The sequence below is a fragment of the Serinus canaria genome, chromosome 5 (genome assembly GCF_022539315.1).
Source record: "Serinus canaria isolate serCan28SL12 chromosome 5, serCan2020, whole genome shotgun sequence".
NCBI lineage: Eukaryota > Metazoa > Chordata > Aves > Passeriformes > Fringillidae > Serinus > Serinus canaria.
Genome location: NC_066319.1, coordinates 23952067 through 23970201, shown reverse-complemented (window position 1 = coordinate 23970201; position 18135 = coordinate 23952067). Strand labels below are relative to the sequence as shown.

Genomic DNA, 18135 nt, shown 5'->3' with positions numbered 1-18135 from the left:
TTGCAGCAAGAGATCTGTCCTAGCTTTTGGTGTGACTCTTCTGTTGCAACTCCTGTGCTTTCCCACCCCTGCTATCACCAAGCAAAGCTGGCAGAGGTGAAGAGTGGTTCTCATGGCTCTCACAGGGGTTATGGGAGCCACTGCCTGGTGATATCCAGGTGAGCTCCTGTTCTCAACTCCAATCATAATGCTCAAAATCCTGCTTAGGTCAGTATCTTCAGGACTTCAGCTCCATTCTTCTGACACAACAAATAAGGTCTAGTGTACTACCCTGTCCTTTCTTTTGCTAGAAGGATGTTTAAGCCCTTCTATGATTTACTACTCCCCATCTTTGCAGAATGGCTCTCAGGTGTAAGTGAGAAGAAATCCTTTGACCCTGCACTTGCCCAGACTAGACTTGAGCATTGCAGGACTGACCCTGGACTGCTGTGAGAGTCTGGGACAGAGAGGAGGAACTGCCTTCTTACCATTCTCCAGAGCTGGCTTGGCACAGAGATGTATGTGTCCTTCTGAGCTCCATGTCACCATGTCAAGCCATGCTCAGCAAGTGCCACATTGTTTACAAGCAGGTGGAAACCTGACATGGAGGATCTTGGTGCCATACCCACTGCCATGGCAGACAGAGGCTTGATGAGCTGTCTCACCTCTGGTGTGGGCCTTGGGGACCCTGGGGTGCAGAGCTCTGCCAGGGGGAAGATTTTGGGCAGGAGCTGTCAGTCACTCCCCCGTCTGCACTTCCACATATACAGCAGCCCTTTTTCCCCCCTTGCAAGGCCTTCAGTGCCTGCAAGCTGTGAGCAAATTGCTCTCTAATACTGCAGTAATGGGAACTAATGGGAAAAGTTATTAGTCCCTGCAGAGCAGGAGGGGCCTCGAAGCTGACTCATCCCCAGCACTTGTTATTCCGCGGTGGGTGGCAAGCAGAAGCCAGGGTGGCAGAGACCTCCCCAGGTACCCAGTGTCCCTAAGCCTTGCCATGAGCTGGGGCAACGCACAGCCCTCCTGGTCCTCATTCTGTACCCAGGGCTGCTCACTGAGGCACCAGACAGAGCTGGGAAGTCTCTGCCCTGGTGCAGACGATGAGGAATTACTGTGCCGAGCAGAGCAGGATTTTCTCCTCTTAGCTGTCTCCTCCAGATGTGTACAGTGCATTTTGTGAACAGATTAGCCAGCTGCAATTTTCCAGCCTCCCCAGGGCAGGAAGAGACCATATTGCAATCTAAATTATCAGCCTGAATTTGTTCCAGAATTATCCAAGGTTGCTAGGGATTTCATGTCCCCTGCCCATCCCACCCCAGCCACCCCAAGCAGGTGGCTCAGCTGACATGCTCCAGCCTGTACTGCCCTTACACAAAGCCCCTCTGTTCTACACAACCCTCACAAGGGGTCTCTTTGCAAGGGAATTTGCCCTGTCCAATGCAGGCTTTGCAGAAGAGAGGATTCTGAGAGGTTGGAGGAAGTGCCGCAGCAACCTGCAGGCCAGCAGCAAAGGAAGAAATGGTGCTTGGGACGAGCTGCTTCCCCCACCCTGTGTTTTGGACCAAGCAAAGGAAGAGAGAAATGGGAGAGGAAGTGTCTGGGGGTAGAAATCTGTTTGTTCTGTCCTGTGAAACCCATGTAGTTTTGGGTCTGGCTGCTTCCTCAGGCAGGTCAGGCGGTGATGGATCTGTACCCCAGGGGTGGGCTAACCTTCCATCACGTGCCCCTCCTGCAGCATGGAAAGTCCTAGGGGACTGACAGAAATCTGCTTGCTGTGCTGTCTAGCTCTGGAGACACTTCCTGAACCCTGGTACAGAGTTTGGAGGACCTTCTTCATGGGCTGGGGGCATCACAGTTATCCTCAATGTCAGCTGAAGGTTGGAGGCCCAGTTCCCTTGCTGCAAACCTACTTGCTCCTGCTGGGACCCATTAGTCATCACGAGGGGCAGGTGGCATAAGCTGCTATATAAAGCTTTTGAAATGAGCAGAAATGATATTAATCCCATGGAAATAAAGTTCCTTCCATAAATAGCTGCCACGGTGTATGGAGGCGCCTTGAGCGGGTAGAAGAGAGCTCAGCACTCTGGTTATATTTAGGGCTTTGAGTAGCAGTTTCGTGCCAAACTTATTAATGATGCTGGCTTGTGCACCAGATTTGCACATTCTGGGACAGTTTGCCCAGTAGGGAGGTCCTTCTGCAATGCCAGAAGGACCCAGTGCCCTTTGTCACCACAGCAAACCCAGAGTAAACACCAGGGTTATGTGCCTCAATCCCCAGACAGTCACTTTGGCCAAGGGGAGCCCAAAGTCAGCTCCTGCTTGCCTTGAGTGTCTCCACCAAGGTTTTGTGGTGGGGCAGAATCATCTCTAGCTACAAGAGTGGGATAGCTTCAGTGGCAATAGGGCAAGCGAGAGGCTGGCAGAACTTTGCTGTAGGGAAAGCCGACCTGGAGCCAGAGAGGCCTGGGACAGGTGGTGGCAGATCACAGCAGCAACTTGCAACCTCTCCAGAGAAGTTTTGGGCCCCCTCTATTTCATCATTGCTTTCAGAGTGAGGCTTGCAGCCGTAGCCTTTGTCACTGCCACTGCTCCCAGCAACCCAGCCCGGAGGGTTGTTTACCCAGAAAGGAAACCACAAGCACACAAAAGCTCCTGTACGATCTCTCTGCAGGCTCTGCCAGGTGTCAGACTCATATGCTTTGGCTCTCGGTCACGTCCAGAGATAGCACCCAGACCAACCCACGCACCAGAGGGCTCCACACAGCCATCTCTGGCAGTGAGAAGAGGGGGTCCTGTGTCCCTCTATGCTCCCCCAGCCAGCTCCCGTCCCCGCTAGGGAGATGTGAGGCACCTCGGCTGTTCAGTGTGGTCCCCAGCTGGCAGATAGGATTCAGCCAATGCAACTCACAGGCTGTTCTGTGCCAGGGAGCTAAATATAACCTGCAGAGTGGAGCAGAGGGGGCTGCTTTGTAATGTAAATAGCAAGGGAGCTTGGTCATAGAGCAGGCAGGCCAGAGGGGAGAGCTGGCAGGAGCTGCTGGAGAGAGGGAGGTAGGAGCCCTGAGCGGCCCAGGGAAAGATGGTTGCAACTCTCTGCTGTCTTCTCTTCCTTTCATCTTCAGATCTGGACTCTGGATGTATGTGAAGTCTCAGGACAGCCTGGGCAGTGCAGGGGCTGAGGAAGAAGGAAAGGAGAGCCTCCACTGTCAGCATGGAGAAAGAGACAGAGAGGCGATCTCCTTCCTCCAGGTCCTGCCTGCTGGCCTTTTAATCGTGTTAGCCCTGCTCTGCAGAGCAGCATAATCAAATTCCCATTCATTTCCAGCAAGCCAAGCCCACTCCACTCTGACAGAGGCATCTGTCTCTGCATCCCTCTATGCAGCAGGGAGAGGAGATGGGTGGCACGGCCAGAGGGAAGAGCTAGAAATGAGCAGGTGGCTCTTCACAGACTTGGTCAGGGGTGACAAGTGTCTCACTATCCCCTGCCCTGACTCTTTCCAGAACCAGGGACAAGTTCTGCTGGGCCCCACTGTCAGACACAGGCTGTAGTGCATGGCACACGGGTGAGATGGGTTTGGAGCTGGCATCACCCTGTGCTTGGAGCACAGTGCTGGGGTGTGTTCACTCTCATTCTGGCTCTCATTCTGCATGCTTCTATGTGCAAGGCAGTGGTGAACTAGATATGGGACTGTAACAAGAGAAACATCCAAAGAAGCAATTTTGGAGAAACACTGAGTTTGTGAGTACAGCCTCACTGTTAGAGACATACCTGCAGCATGCCAGAGAGGGATGGCATAATGCACCTCCAAGCCCCATCTTAAACCAGACATACTCCCTGGTTTAAACTGACCCCAGACCCTGCTGCTGCCAGAGGGGATGGTCCTGCCCTTCCTCCTGCCGTGGTTTTTCCACATCAGGCAAGCCAGGTCAGCTCTCTGTGGCAGCAGGACACAGCTTCCCTACCCTGTTTGTCCACACAACCATAGCCTCAGCCTTGCACGTGGCATAGGTGTGCCGGGGAACCATGGAGTGGGACTCCCTGAGTAGGCCAGCAGGGAGGTTTTATGGGGCACTAACCAGGATTAGGGGCAATTCCAACCTTGATACAAACACTGCTGTGTGGGGAGAGCTGGGATCCCTGAACCAAGAGCCATCTCTTCCCCTGACCACTCCCTCTCTTATCTGATCCCTGTTCACAACGAATCCCACAGGCAGGTATCCTGCTGACTTTGACTGAAGCAGCCAGCTTAATCCTTTCAGTACCACGGTGCTGCACAAACCAGCATGAGGACAAGGGTGCAAGTTCACAGTAACATCCAGCATAGTGATCCCCATCCCTCTCCTGTGCTGCCTACAGAGAAGCCTGTGCAGCAGAGTCTTTCTCCTGAACAAGAACAGTCAGGAATGGGACTTCTAGGGGTTCATTCCTCCACAGTTTTGCACCCAACCCAAGGGACAGGACTGTGAAAGGACACATGGACACAGCACACAGATGATGGTGAAGGACCCAGGGCAGGGTGTGTTACTTCTCCAACAGCCCCACCAAGCCCCAATATTCCTGATGCTCCTGGGTAAGACTAGACATCACCATGAGACAGTGCATGAAACATGAAAGGGAAATGTCTGCAAGCAGGGAGAAAATGCAACTAACCCATCGTGGCATGCAAAGCAGCAGGGATGATGAAACCTTTCCGCAATAACAAAACTCTCCCCTCCCTGATCTGTGAGCTGGAGTTAGGCATCCAGGACCTGCCTTTTCCTCTCTCTGCACAGTAATTAATGCAGTGGGCTGTGTTCAGTTTCAGAGCTTGCCTGGTGAGATCAAGGTCTGTCAATGTTTTTTTTTTCCTTTGATGATGGAGTTTAAAGCAAGACCATGTGCCCCTTTAGAAATGCCATCTGTGCAGGCTGCTAGGATCAGCTTTGCTTGCTTGCTTTTCTCTGGCCCATAGAAGCTGACCACAGACCCTATTGGTGATCTGAAGATTTCCTGGAGCCAGAACACACCAAGTAGCATCTGGTTGTGAAGAGCTGGGGTTTTTGGAGGTGGAGACAGGCCGGGTGACGATGAATGTGAGGCTGTTTCTCCATTCTTTGGAGGCTGGCCGGGAGCCTCCTACATGCTTCTACTTTTCACAGGGCCCATTCCTGGTTTACCAAAGCATTTTTTCAATGAACTCCAGCGCAGATTGAGCAGATGCTGGAGGTTGTTTTCAGGCCTGCCACACAGGGAGGACCCATACACCCAGGAGTTGTGAATGCTGTGATGCCCTGCAGGGGAAGGATGTGCATGGCCCAGGGTGGGTGGCAGGAGGACAACCCCACTGCTATGGCCTTGGTGTGCATGGTGGTGCTGGGACAGCTTCAGGAGAGGGGGCTGTCTCAGGTCTGGGGGTATTCAAAGAACCACTCAGCAAGGGAGGTGCGACTCCTAGGCGTGCCAGAACGCGCTCCGGCTTGCTGAGGGTGCGCACGAGGCTTCCCTGGAGACGACCCAGCAGAGGAGGTGGCCAGCGCCGTGGGAAGAAGGCCGTGCAGCCGGCTGCAATGACAGCCGCCCTCACACTTCCAGGAAGTGCAGAGAGAGGAACCAGGTGGAGGGTGCAAACAAAGCCGGGCCCCGGCCGGCGGCGGAGCACTGCCAGGGACCTGCCCTCGGGATGACTCCGGAAAGCGGCTGCTGGGGGAGGAAGAGCGAGAGTGAACCCCGGGCTGGCTGAGCACATCAGCTCATGCTGCGGCAGATGTGGCGGCATCGCTCCTGGGACGTTCCCCAGAGCCCTCCGGGGGACGTAGACATAAGGTACCCACCGAACTGGGCTCTGCTGCCTTCCTCTTATTGCTGGGGGGTTAAGGTGCTGTGGCGAGAGCTGACAGCCCGTGATTTGGGGGCTGGGGGAAAGGCTTCCTGTGCTTGCCCAGCGCCTTGCCCGCAATCCCCTCCTCTTCTCTTAGTGCTTGGGCTTGCGCAGCACAACCTCCCAGCCAGGATGTCAGAGGGCCGCGCGAGCGGTTTTGACGCCAAGCCTGTGAGCACAGCGGGCCAGTCCGGCTTTGCCTGAGCTGTCGGTTTCAGGGAAACTGGCAAGTGTGTCCCCATCCCCACTAGCCCTCCTGGAAACAGCTGGTGTTTGAGTCTGCCAGTAGGACCTGACCCAGGCTGTTAAGGGTCGGCAGGAGCACCGTGCAGTGGGCAGCCAGGCCCCCACAGCCCCGGTTTTCAGCCGGGCTCCACGCCCTCGGTAAGCGGGGAAGCTGTCATTGCGGCCCGCACATTTTCCATGCAAAGGAGGGCTGGAAGAGCTGCTCTTTGCCTGGACTGGCAGCCATGGCGAGCGGGCCAACCTCTGCCCCTGCTGCGGCCCGCTGAGCCAGCGGCGTCACAGGGCTCAGGGAGAAGCGGGGCAGGCGCTCGCCGGGCTGGGTAAGAGCCTCGGTGCTGGCCTCGGCGACAAGGCCGGCGGCGGCTCCCGGTCCCTGGAGAGGGCGGTGGCGGCGGCGGCGGCAGGACTGTCGGCTCCGTCCCCTCCGTCCGGCGGTGAACAATGGGAGGCGGAGGCGGAGGCAGGGGGAGGCTCCGCTTCTGCCGCCGAACCTCTTCCGAGCGCGGGGCGGCGGCGGGGCTGACACGCGGCTTCCTGAGGCGGCGGCGCCGGGCGCGGGGCCACGGGACGGGCTCCGCCGCCAGCCCCGATCCCCGCGCTCGGCAGGCGGCGCTGGCGGCGCGGCCGCCGGTACCACCGGTGAGCGGCCGCACTTCCTGCCCGCCTGCCCGTGGCCCCGGTGGGGCGGGAGCCCGAGCCGGCCGCGCCCCCCCGCCCGTCCCCGGTGCCCTCCTCTGGCTCGGAACGGCGGCGGCGGCGGCACCGAGCCCTGAGCTCGGCCATGCAGGCGGCTCGGCCTCCGCCGTCCGGCGGTTCGCCCTCCGCCGCCTCCTCCGACACAGCCGCCGCCACAGCCGCTGCCACAGCCGACTCCTCCGGGGCGTCAGGCAGCGCCGAGCCCGAGTGGGGGCCGGGGCCGCCGCCGCCGCCTCCGCTGGGCCGCCGACACAGCAACAAGCGCTTCACTGGCCTCAAGCTCTTCGGGCGCAGGTGAGCACCGGGCGAGGCGGGCGGCGGGACAGCGGGTCCCGCCGGGCGGGCGAGCTCCGGGTGGTGCCTGTGCCGCCGCCCCGGCACCTGGCGGCGGAGCGGGGCCGGAGGGAGCTAGGCTCCTGGGCAAGGACTGGCTGTAGGCGGCTGGAGCATCCGGAACGGAGGCAGCGGAGCGCCGGCTCCCAAAGAGCCGCCACCAGCCGCCTCACCAGGCCCGGTCGAGGGGTTGACCCTGGCTGAGCGCAGCCGTAGAGGGATGCGGGACAGAGTGTGAGGATGGAGCGGGGTGAATTTGCTTTTCCCTCCTTTTAGGCTCTTAAAAGGAGGGAAAAGTGATGGGAAGTTGAGGAGCATTGCCCTCGCTGCCCATGCTGTCGTCCCCGTGGAATCAGAGCCTATTCTCTTGGGGATTCGCTTCCACTCGCCCAGAACTGCCTGTCTCCATCCCCGCACGCTTGTCCCGTGCTTCGCCTCCCACATTGGCAGTCCTGCTGCGCCGGTGGATGGCTGTGCTCGTCCCGTGCTGCCGGCTAGGATTCTGGCTTCTCATGCGTCTGTCTCAGAGCCAGCTGGGCTCCTTGTGCCTCTCTTAGCCTCTCTGTTGGCCTCGTGGGGATTTGGACCGTGTAAGCGAATTACCTCGAAGTACCAGAGCCTGGTACCTCTGTTATTTGGAGGTCTTTGAAAACACTGAATAACTGAGGTCTGAAGGAACCTCTGGAGATTGCCTGGTCCACACTGCTGTCTCAAAGCAGGGTCGAATTTGATCAGGCTACTGATGTTGAGTTTTGAGTGTTGCCAGGGTGTAGAGAACACAAGTTCCAATGACACCCACTCCCGTGCTTCAGCTACTCAGGAATTTTTTTCCTCTAATAACAATTAAGTTTCCATTGTTGCAGCCTGTGTCTGGTCTCTTTCAGGTTGTCACCATGCACGTCTGGGCAGCATCTGACCCATTCTTCTCTGTACTTTCCCATCGGGTTGATGGAGATAGTAATAATGCTCCCCCTGAAACTTGTCTGCAGGCCAAAGTGCCCCCATCATCTCATACTCTCCTTGTACTTGGTAAGAGTTGATGACTCTTACCCCCAGCCGTGTTGGTTCCCCCATGACGAACTTTCTGCATTTCACGGGTATTTTTGGTAAATGGGAGCGGTTGAAGCAGGATGTAGTGCCACCAGAGTAGTATCACAGATGCTGAATGGAGGGGAAAGGCTCCGATTTCAACCTCCACATCCCATCCAGACCTGGGAGTGGATGGCTTGCAAGGTCACTCCACCACAGAGCGGTGTTCTCTGCTCTGGTTTCAGAGCGGTCAGCAATGGCTGCCTTGAGCTCCTGGCAGTCTCTGGCGTGTTCCAAATGCTGTGTGGCATCTCTCTCTGAGTCCTGAGGCTTCACGCTGCTGTTACTGCAATGTAGATCAGAGCCAAGTGGAAGTTTTCCACATGTGAACAACCTTTGGCAGTGCGGACACATGGGGAGAGGCAAAGTGGAATGGCAGGAGGAGCTGAAGGAGGCCAGTAGGCCCACCAAGACAGCTGGAAATGGCCACAGGATGGTTAAGTGCATTCTTGCCCTTCTGCTGCTGATGGAGGCACCCAGTTCCCCCTGGCTCAGGGAGAGGAATGCAGCACCCAGAGCTGCAGGGTAGTAAGGAGAGATTCCCAGGGACCTCTGAGACTGAAGGGGCTCCCACGCACACCAGAGGGAGGTAAACTCGATGGGAAGTCATGCAGAATAACTGGCTGCACGCCACTGAATTCATGCCCACCTGAGTGTTGGAGCAGAGGATGGCATGAAGTTTCTTCTCCTCCTCTGAGGGAATTACGAGGGAAGGCTGTGCTACACTTCCTTTGTCAATAAGTACAGCCAGCCCCTACCCTCCAAATGCTTTCCAATAGTCATCAGTGAGGAAGTTTGTACCCACTTCTATTCTGAGCTTTACACAGAGCCATATGTGGCTGGGAAACAGGTCTAGAGGAAGCTTAGGTAATAGGGAGGAATTTGCTCACTGGCACGAGTGGATCTCTGGAGAGCCTTGGCTTCAAGGAGAGATGTCTCCTGAGGTGGACACCCTGTACTGGACTCTGCCTGTAGCAACGCTGGGAGGCATGGCAAAGGGGAGCAGGGGTCTGCAAAATGGCAAGAGAACCTGTCCTGTCTCCAGGGCAGGTGAGCCCTCAGGGGGTTTAAAGCAACAGAAAGGTGAGCCTCCAAGCACTGGCCTCCCGTGGTATGATACATTAGTCCCATGTTTTGCAAGCAGGCTTATTTCTGTACCTTGTAATTGCCTTACAGGAGGGTGGAGTAATTGGCTCTAGAGCCGACAGAGACAAGTGCACAATACATGCATCCGGCTGTGGATGGGTAATTCTTTTAATTGGGCTGATAAAGAGATTGGGGCTGATCAGATAAGAGGTGGTTAGGATTAAATTGCCTTTCTAGGTGCCCTGTTTCTTGTGTTGTGAGTGAACTGCAGTTTATCCTTTCCAGGGAGGAATTTGGGAAGGAGTGTAAATGCTGGGGACAATGCCTCTTTCTTGCTCGTCTCTGTGCCAGTGAAGTGGGATGCCAGTGAAATGGATCTCCCCTGTGGGCTTCAGAGCTTCTGTAACAAATCCCACTTCAAAGGAAGTATGTGTAATGGCGGGTGCGATAGCATAAGTATGGGCTGTAGCCACCAGTGGGGCAGCTGGCAGATGGTAGTCTAGCAGAGCATGAGACCAAGTTTTTGGCTGTGAGCCTTTGGCAGGTCTTGTGCTGGAGCCTGCAGGTGAGCCTGGGGGTGCCTGCCACTGCCCCAGGAAAGGTTTGTGGGTGGCACAGCCTGTGGGTAAACGGCACTCAAGAAACTGAGCCGAGCACCCGCCTACATCTTTCTGGGACGTCACTTGTCACTGTCTTTCTTGCAGCTTGAGGCTTACAACTATGTGAAAGCTGAGAATGATGTACCACTGGGACAGCAGCCCAGCCTTCCCCATCCCTGCTCTTGGGTGGGGGTGCGCCCTCAAAGCTGCAAGCCTTTGCGCCCACTTTCCCCGGTGCAGGTGCAGTAGAGAGGCTGTGCAGTAGGGTAAGCCCCAGGTGCCCTGGGGGAAGACCAGATGGTAGTGAGGAGCCTGAAGTTTGTGCTCTGCAGGCTGGCACGCTAAGAGCAGTGTTTCCCTTGGGACAAGCTTTTTCACAAAGCACCTTGCTGCCAGCTAGCTGTTGAGCAATCTTCTTCCTACTTCTCCTCCATGCATACAGATTTTGTATGCCTCAAGCTCTGAAACCCTCCAGCCTCTGCTCCCTGTTCTGCTCAGAGGTGATGGGTGGGTAGCTTTGGCTGGGCCTGGGCCAGTGTCATCTGTGGGAATCCCCAGCTGTCCCCTGCAGTGACACTTGGGCTTGTTTGCAGGGCAGATGGGATGTGCCGAGAGAGTTGTTTCCACTGCTGAGTTTGCTCTGTGATCTCTGCTCAGGGACTTTTTTTTCTCAACGGGGGAAAAATAAAGCACGGGGCATGCAGAGCAGCCATACCTGTTGGCAGCCAATGCAGCCTCACAGCAGAGCCAGGCTGGGACAGCTGCCAGCTCACAGTGGGGCTGTGAGATAGGGACGGATCGGCATGGGGGGTCTGACTGCTTCCAGAGGCTGAGGTCCTCTGTGGTGTCGACCCTACCTGCCACTTGCCTTGTATCTACAGTCCCAAGCACCCACTGGCAGCTCCCCAAGATCATAGCAGGGACTGCTACAGTGACATGTGCCTGTTCAGAGAAGGTGTCAAGACCTTTAATTATAGCATCACCGCCGTAGAACGGTTTAGGTTGGAAGGGACTTTAAAGATCATCCAGTTCCAACCCCCCCCACCATGGGCAGGGATACCTTCCACTAATCTTCTTAGGAGTTGGAGCATCCTTTCCAGGAAACACTAATCTCCTCAAGGGGCTGAAAGGAGGGAGGATAAGGCACTGCTTCCCTCCTTTGAACAAAAACAATAGGAAGAGAGTCCGGCCTTGGGAGTGGAGAGGGGTCTTCGCAAGGATACAGTGTTGAGAGGGGAAAGGCAGAGAGCTGTGGGTGGTAGGAGCAGGAGGAGTCTAGAGCTCTTTGACTGCGTGAGTTCTCTTGGGGACTAAGGAGGTGCTGGTAAAGGGAGGCCAGCCCTCTGCAATGAGGACAATGTTCTCACAAAGGGCAACCTGAGCTCTGGCAGGTGGTGGGAGACACAGTGTAGGATTTCCTTCACTCATCATCATGCAGTGCCTGGGGAGCAGACAATCTCCCCAGAGACTTGGCAAAGCCTCTAATTTTAACTTGCAGGTCTGCTCTTAGTGGAGCTCTGTTTTCTTTTCCCCAGGTGACTCCATGAGCTGAAGCTCCTCAGTTATCTCTTAGCCATGCATTCGCTTGCTTGCTGGCTCTTTTAAACCAGTGCTGACATTGAGATGCTGAGTTCAAGAGTAGAGCAAAAGCTGCAGGCTACGACTCCTTGACCCTTGGGCCCACAAACAATCTGGTTTTGGAAGAGATGAGATACTGGCAGGAGGTGAATGGCTTCTCCTGGAGACTTTTGGAGGTAGAGACTCTGGTGCAGATCTGGCTTGGCAACACAGGCTAGACGTGGAAATAGGGGAAACCTGTCCTGCTGGTTCTTGAACTGGCACCAGGCTCTGAGGATAATAAGTGGCTCTGTCTTTTCAATCCTGAGTTCAAGAACTTTCTCTATGCCAGCTCTCCAGTAATACAAAAGTATACTCTGTGCTTCTGTTGCAACCTGCATATCCAGCAGCAGCTGCAGTTGGGAGCTGGGAAGCTTTCTTCTTCTCCCCATCAGGATGCCAGGTGGAGGGTGAAGCTCTGCCAAGGCAAGCAGTGAGGCTGCACTGGCCAGGCTGGAGTCCAGCAGGGATGGAGTCCTGTTCACACCACATATATGTGTTAGACCCAGTGCTGTTCTCCTGCCTGCAGTTTAGGGGTTGACGTCTTAGGGTGCTAATTCTGTACTTAACTGTGAGCTCTGCCCCCAGGGGAAGCTCTTCCTCATTGCACCAGGATGAGGAGCTGAGAGGATCTCTTCCCACTCCATGCTGTCCCAGACAGTAGGAGTTAGTGGGCCTCCTGTCTCAGCCCTGGCTGCCAGGCAGGTTGTGCTGTTTGGGTTAGGCTGTCAGTTCCAGTTTCTACCTATGACCATTGCTCCTCTGCCTGGAAATAGCCTGGTTGAGCTTTGCCCAGCTGACAGTTGTCAGCCCTTCCCAGTGGTTCAGGGAACCACCGGGGATATGAGCTAAGCATGCCTCATCTCAGGGAAGCCCTGCCCAGCTCTGAGAATTGGAGACCTGTCACTGGGGGGACTCCAGGATGCTGCCCAAGCCATGTGTGCAGGGTGGTAGGTACATGGCACTGGTGGGAAAGCCCCACTCTGAGAGCAGAAGGAGGTCTGGCTGGAGGTAGTCCCATCCTTTGGCTGCTGCCCTGTCCTCTATGTGCCCCATGCTGGTGGGAGATTCCTTTGGTGTGTCTCATGGGCTGTTGCTGGCTCCCTGACATTACTGCAGGATGCCAGCTTGTGGCAGGCTCTAGTCTCAGCCACATGCAGGGACACCTAGCCAGGGTGTAAAAATCCCACCCTGCACCAATAGGCAAGAGCTTAGTGTTTGTCTTTTTCCCAGCTCCATTCACCCTGTCTTTCTTTCCCTGCTTCTCAGCAGCCCTGGCTCCAGCACATGCTATGGCTTTGTGTCCCAGCTGGCTGGCCCAGGAGGTCAGGGCAACTAACATAGAGCCTTCTTGCAGAAGGTTTCCCCCTCATTTTGGTGCAGCTTGGCTTCCACAGGAAACGTGTGTTCCAAACAGCCTGTCCCTTGCTTGCCATTGTCAGCCCAGGTGTAGATACAGAGCCAGAGAGCAGGGGGACTCCTTGCTGCCTGCTCACCACTGGCTATGGAGGGCCCCACTTCCACTCTAGGGCAGGACTCCCCAACGGGATGAGGATAGAGAATCACGGGGTAGAAGTACGTAAGATGGCTTGTAGCCTCCTCCTGAGCTCCCAGCCTCTGGCTGTGGCCTGTAGCCATCCAAGAGAGGGAGTAGGGGGCAATGCAGATGGCCATGTGCCATCCCCTCCATGTGAAAGTTCCAGTTTGGTCTGATTATCTGTACATCGTCCAGCCTTGCTACCCTAGCTCTGGCCAGGAGCCTTGCAGATCCAGGGCTAAGCCTCTTACTGCCCAAGCTTGAGGTCACCCAGAAGAGGACATAGTGTGGGGCACTCTGGCAGCTAGCACATGACAGCTGCCACTGCTGAAGTGTGGCGGGAGGTGGGGTGGGTGTTCTCTGCAGACATTTTGCTCTGATGTGAGCTTGGCAGTTGGCAGGATTATGAAGCTACAGGGCTGCTGTCCTGTGAGAGCTGCCAGAATGCATGGAAGGATGTATCCTGCTCCTTGGCAGGGTTGCAGGTCGGCATGGAGCCAGGAGAATCTCCAGCAGAAGCTGAGGATTCCCCACCTGGGCTCAAACAACATTACCTGCCCCCAAGTTTTCTTATTGTTTCAATGAGTGAGGAAGCAGATGTGGTGGAGGTGAGTGTCAGAGGCATCCCAAGAATGACACTTCCCGTCTGCACTGGGTAACCAAGAGCTTTGCTACACAGCACCTGGCTGGTGGTAGTCAGGGCTCCTAAGGGTTGGTGCTCATGCACAAGGGCCAGAGAGTTGGGAAGAGGTGAACTGCTCTGCCCTGCCCAAACAATGCTTCTCTGTGCAAGGCATGGAGAGTGCCTTCATGATTTATTTGAAATTCAAATGCATGCATGGACCCTGCAGTCGAGGTGAAAGAAGGCAGCCAGGAACCAGGCCAGCACAGGGAAGGATGAAGGGAAGGAGGGCTCTCTTTTCTGTGCCAGCCTGGCGCTGGTCCCTGAGTTGTGTGCTCTCTTGCAGCTGGCTGGGTTGGGCTGGAGGTGGGCAGTTGGCTGCATCTGAACTGGGCTGGGTTAGTATCCCGGACACAGGAGCGTGGTGCTTCATGTTTGCTGACTGGCTCATTAGGGAAAAACGGTGTTACTGACTCCAGCTTAATGGGCGTGTTGCCTGCACTGACCTCCATGGCTGACAGCATGGGTGGTGGCACAGGTGCCATTGGAGCCCCTGGGATCTGTAAGTGCCAAGGCAAGGGGAGAGCATGTGGTGAAGAGACGGCACTGGGGCGGGGGAGGGTAGTGCTGTGTGCTGAGCAGCCAGGCGCGTTCACGGCTTGCTGACCACTCTCTTTGTGTCCCTAGACTCCACCTGCCCCACAAAGGTGTCTTCCCTTGTCTCCAGGGCAGCCAGCCCGGCCGATGGGGATCCAGGAGGATAAAGCACCGGCCAGCGGTGTATAAGTATGTGGTGTTTTTATTGGTTTGCACAGGCTGTGCAGTCCCAGCAGCTGCTGCAACATTTCTTTTGAAAAGCTCTCCTCCCTCCCACCCACATCTCACCCCACTTCACCCTCTTGTGTCTGTACTAACCAAGGCCACTGAAAGCTGGGCCTTATGCCTGTGTCACTAACTTTGTTCTAGAGGGTAGTTTGCTACTGGACTTTGATCGACTAACATGGCAGCTGCTGTTTTGCTGGAGTTTGGATTGAAGGTCAGTTGAGCTCTTCCTCCTCTATGTCCTAGCCACTGTGGGCATGAGCTAGGACATAGAGCTCATGCTCAGCTACCTAGACCTAGTGCATGCTGAATGCTTGGAAGACCTAAGGTGACAGCACTGAGGGTGGTTTAACTAAATGACTAAATTAAATAATAATAAATAATAAAATTTACCTGAAACAGTCTGAAGTTCAGTAAGGCTATGATTGCCAGAAATGGTGGAAAAACAGGACCTGGGAGACAATCACCATTGCTTGGATGTAGTTGCTGTGTGGGAGCCAGTTCCTAGGCTAGCCATTACCTCACTCACAAGTGCTCCTGAGGAGATGTGGAGGTAGGGACAAGTCCTGGGTTCCATTCCTGGGCTCTCTATGCCTTGGTCTTTGTAGAGCAGCACATGAGCCTGGTCAGGATTTGGCTGCACGGGTGAGTGCAACAGTGGAAGACCCTTACAGCTCTTCCTGGCTTCTGCTGCAGTTTCTCTGCATGGCATCCTAGGCTTTACTGAGTTTGCCACTCAGTCTCTTGTTTGTCTGATGTTGTAGACACAAAAATCTTGTCCCAGGACTGCTTGGGAGTCCTGTGGTTGGAGGTGTTGGAAGCAAGAGGGGTGTGGCCAGTTAGTGCTCTTCATAGGGGAGGCGAATGGGTTTTGGAGAGGTCCAAACAGCCATGGGTTGAACACCAGAGGGCACGGTTGCTCTTCGGAGCTCTGGTGCTCTGCTGTGCAACTCCAGCCCTTTCCCTACAGCTGACTTCAGCTGGGTGTTGTGACATGTCCCTTCTAGAGGGTTGCTGGCCTTGACTCATCGCTCCTGGTTTTGCTTTCCTCCCTTCTGCAAGAAAGGAATTGGCAAAACATCTGATAGAGCTTTTTTTATGCTGCTGTGCCTGAAGTGGCTGGTGAGCTTGATGGTTTAAACTGGTCAGCTGCTGCTGTGGGCTGGCTGATGCTCAGAGGCAAGCCTCCAGCCAAGGCAGCTGTCAGCCAACTCCCCACTACACAGGCTTGTGTGTCCTGGTACCACAAGAGCTTCATAATGGCAGCCACCCAACTTCTGCACCTGGAGTCTGGGTTACTCCTCCCACACAGCAAGTCTCTGGAGCACCCAATGTCTCTGTGGGCATGAGAGGAGGAGCCAAGAAACTTGGGAAGCAGAGCAAGGCAGCCCTGGTTTGTGCTAAAGTGCTAGTCCATTCCAAGAAGGGGGGACAGTGGTCTGCTCCCTGCATGGGCATTGCTTCTTCTCCTCTCGGAAGGATGATGGGAGAAAAAAGCCTATCAGTGATTCTGGCAGATGTGGGGATGTTAAGATGAAAGAAGAAAAGGAAGCATAAGACCAGATATGCTGAGGGCATTTAGAACAAAAAGGGTGGAGGAGAAAAAATCCAAACTTTTCCTCCTGCCCTCCCATTTGTTGCAGTGGGACAAGCTGACATTCAGCAAAGCCAAGAAATAATAGATTTAACATTGTTAAAATTTTAGTTTAATTTTGATGTGAGGTGCAGGAGAAAAATACTTAGTCACTTGCTGCCATGAGGTGAAAAAGTGAAACCAAAGGTTAGACATGATATCACTAACAGGGTCACAGTTAACAAATGCCACTTGTGTGGCATATCAGCATGTGCTTTGCTTAGTCACAGGGTCATGATGATGGCTTGGGAGGTGTCTTTCCTGTCTCAGGCTTTGTGGTGTAGAGAGATCACTGGGGACTGGGTTTCTCAGGGATGCTGAGCAGTTCTCCCCCCTTGCAGACAACTGCAGGGGCTGCCACTTGTGATGTGGTTTCATGTGCGTGGGACCAGGATCTCCTCACATGGAAAGTTTTGCTCAGGGCTGCGTAGGCCTGGGGAGACTCTGGGCCTGGAGCAGTGGTTTCTGCTTGAGCACAGCAGACTGAAACCTATGACAGCAGCATTGGGAGCTGCTGGTCTCCATCACAACCCATTCTCCTGTCTGCATGTTAATAGGCTGAGGGCTTACTAAGTCGCAGGATGCAATAATCCATGGTTTTCCTGGGCCTTGTATGAGTCCAAATCCGGCTAGCTCAGACTCTAGCCCACACGGACTGGCATAGACGAAAGTAAGAGATGAGAAGCGCTCTTCTCCACCTGGGAACAAGTACCTGTTTATTACAAGGTACTTCTTGGTAGACCACCCAGGTAGAAAAGAGGCCGTGTAAGTCTCACACAGGAGGTTTTATACCCAAGGGGATGGGGGCGGGGGAGAGAGGACCGTGGGCAATGGGATGCCACCGGGGAGGGGTACCCATGGGACAGACCACCAGGTGTGTATAACGGGGGGGGGTGGGGGGTGTGTGGGGTGGTGTGAGAGGGATGTGATGGGGGAGGGGAAGAAACCATCCACGTGACCTAACATACTCAGTAAAATTTCCCATCACCCAGTGCAAAACAACAACTAAATAAACTATTTAGTGCAATACAACAGTGGGAGTAGGAGGAGAATGGCAGCAAGGTTTGCATAACTGAATTTGAGGAGAGGGCTCTTAGGCTTCCTGCTCCTGCTGCCTCCAGGGACTTGGAGAATTAATGCCCTGGTCTCTTGGTGGTCAGATTGACTTGGAAGGGATTTTGGGACCACCTGGAATCCACTGTGGTCACCCTTCTATGGTGTTTCCATTGGAAAAAATGGCTGTTTCCATTTGTCAGTCTAGGTCCTGCCAGCTCAGGAGGGAGATAGGATTGTGGGGATTGCGAGGAGCAGCAAGTGGTATCAGCAGGAGTCTCTGCTATGCATAGACCACAGGGGACAGGAAGAGCAGGGTGGGCATAGGGCAGTTGGAGACAAGCTGGAAGCTTAAACCCTCCCTGGAAGTGTTCAAGGCCAGGCTGGATGGGACTCTGAGCAACCTGGTCTAGTGGAAGGTGTTCCTGATTATGATAGTGGGGTTGCAACAAGATGCCCTTTAAAGTCTCTTCCAATCCAAATAATTCTGTGATTCTGTGCTAAGCTTCGTTGGTTGGAGGTGGGGCTGGCAAGGAACTGCACATATCTCTTATCAGGCTACTTGGCTCTGAATGATTGACTAGTTGCAGCACATTTTTAATTTTCTCTTTGATAAAACATCCTGCCAGTCCCAGTAAGTGAGTCTTAACAATGATGGACTGGGGCCTGTTCCTAGAGGCCCTTCTGCACCTGGCAGCATAGCTGTCCTGAGGTTGTGACGGTGCTGGGACCTGCTTGACCACTAGTGGCAGCTGGCTCTTTCCCGGCAGTGGGAAGGAAATTCTCAAGGATGTGTAGATACCCTCTGTAGGGAAGGAGGCAGAACTTTCCATCCTTCATCAGCTGGCAGTTTTGAGGTCGGAGAGGGCTGACCGAGGTTAACACCTCCTGCCTGCCCTCGGTATCTCCAGCTCCCTTTCCTCTCTGGTGTTGTGAGAAAAGAACTGAATGAAATCCTCAGCAGC

The 18135-nt window shown here is 54.8% G+C and overlaps 1 protein-coding gene across 3 annotated transcripts in view; it reads left to right on the top strand.

The window, feature by feature from the left end:
- The first annotated feature begins 5465 nt into the window (after positions 1 to 5465).
- The window catches only part of DGKZ (diacylglycerol kinase zeta), a 48533-nt gene continuing 35863 nt past the window's right edge, over positions 5466 to 18135 (top strand). Inside the window, exon 1 of one of the 3 annotated variants that reach the window (XM_030239738.2) lies at positions 5466 to 5782. In XM_030239738.2, the coding sequence (XP_030095598.1) occupies positions 5712 to 5782 (71 nt within the window). In that variant the 5' untranslated portion in view covers positions 5466 to 5711. Of the gene's footprint in view, positions 5783 to 6844; positions 7074 to 18135 lie in introns of those variants that run through there. The other 2 variants (XM_050974854.1, XM_050974855.1) reach the window with 2 other exon arrangements.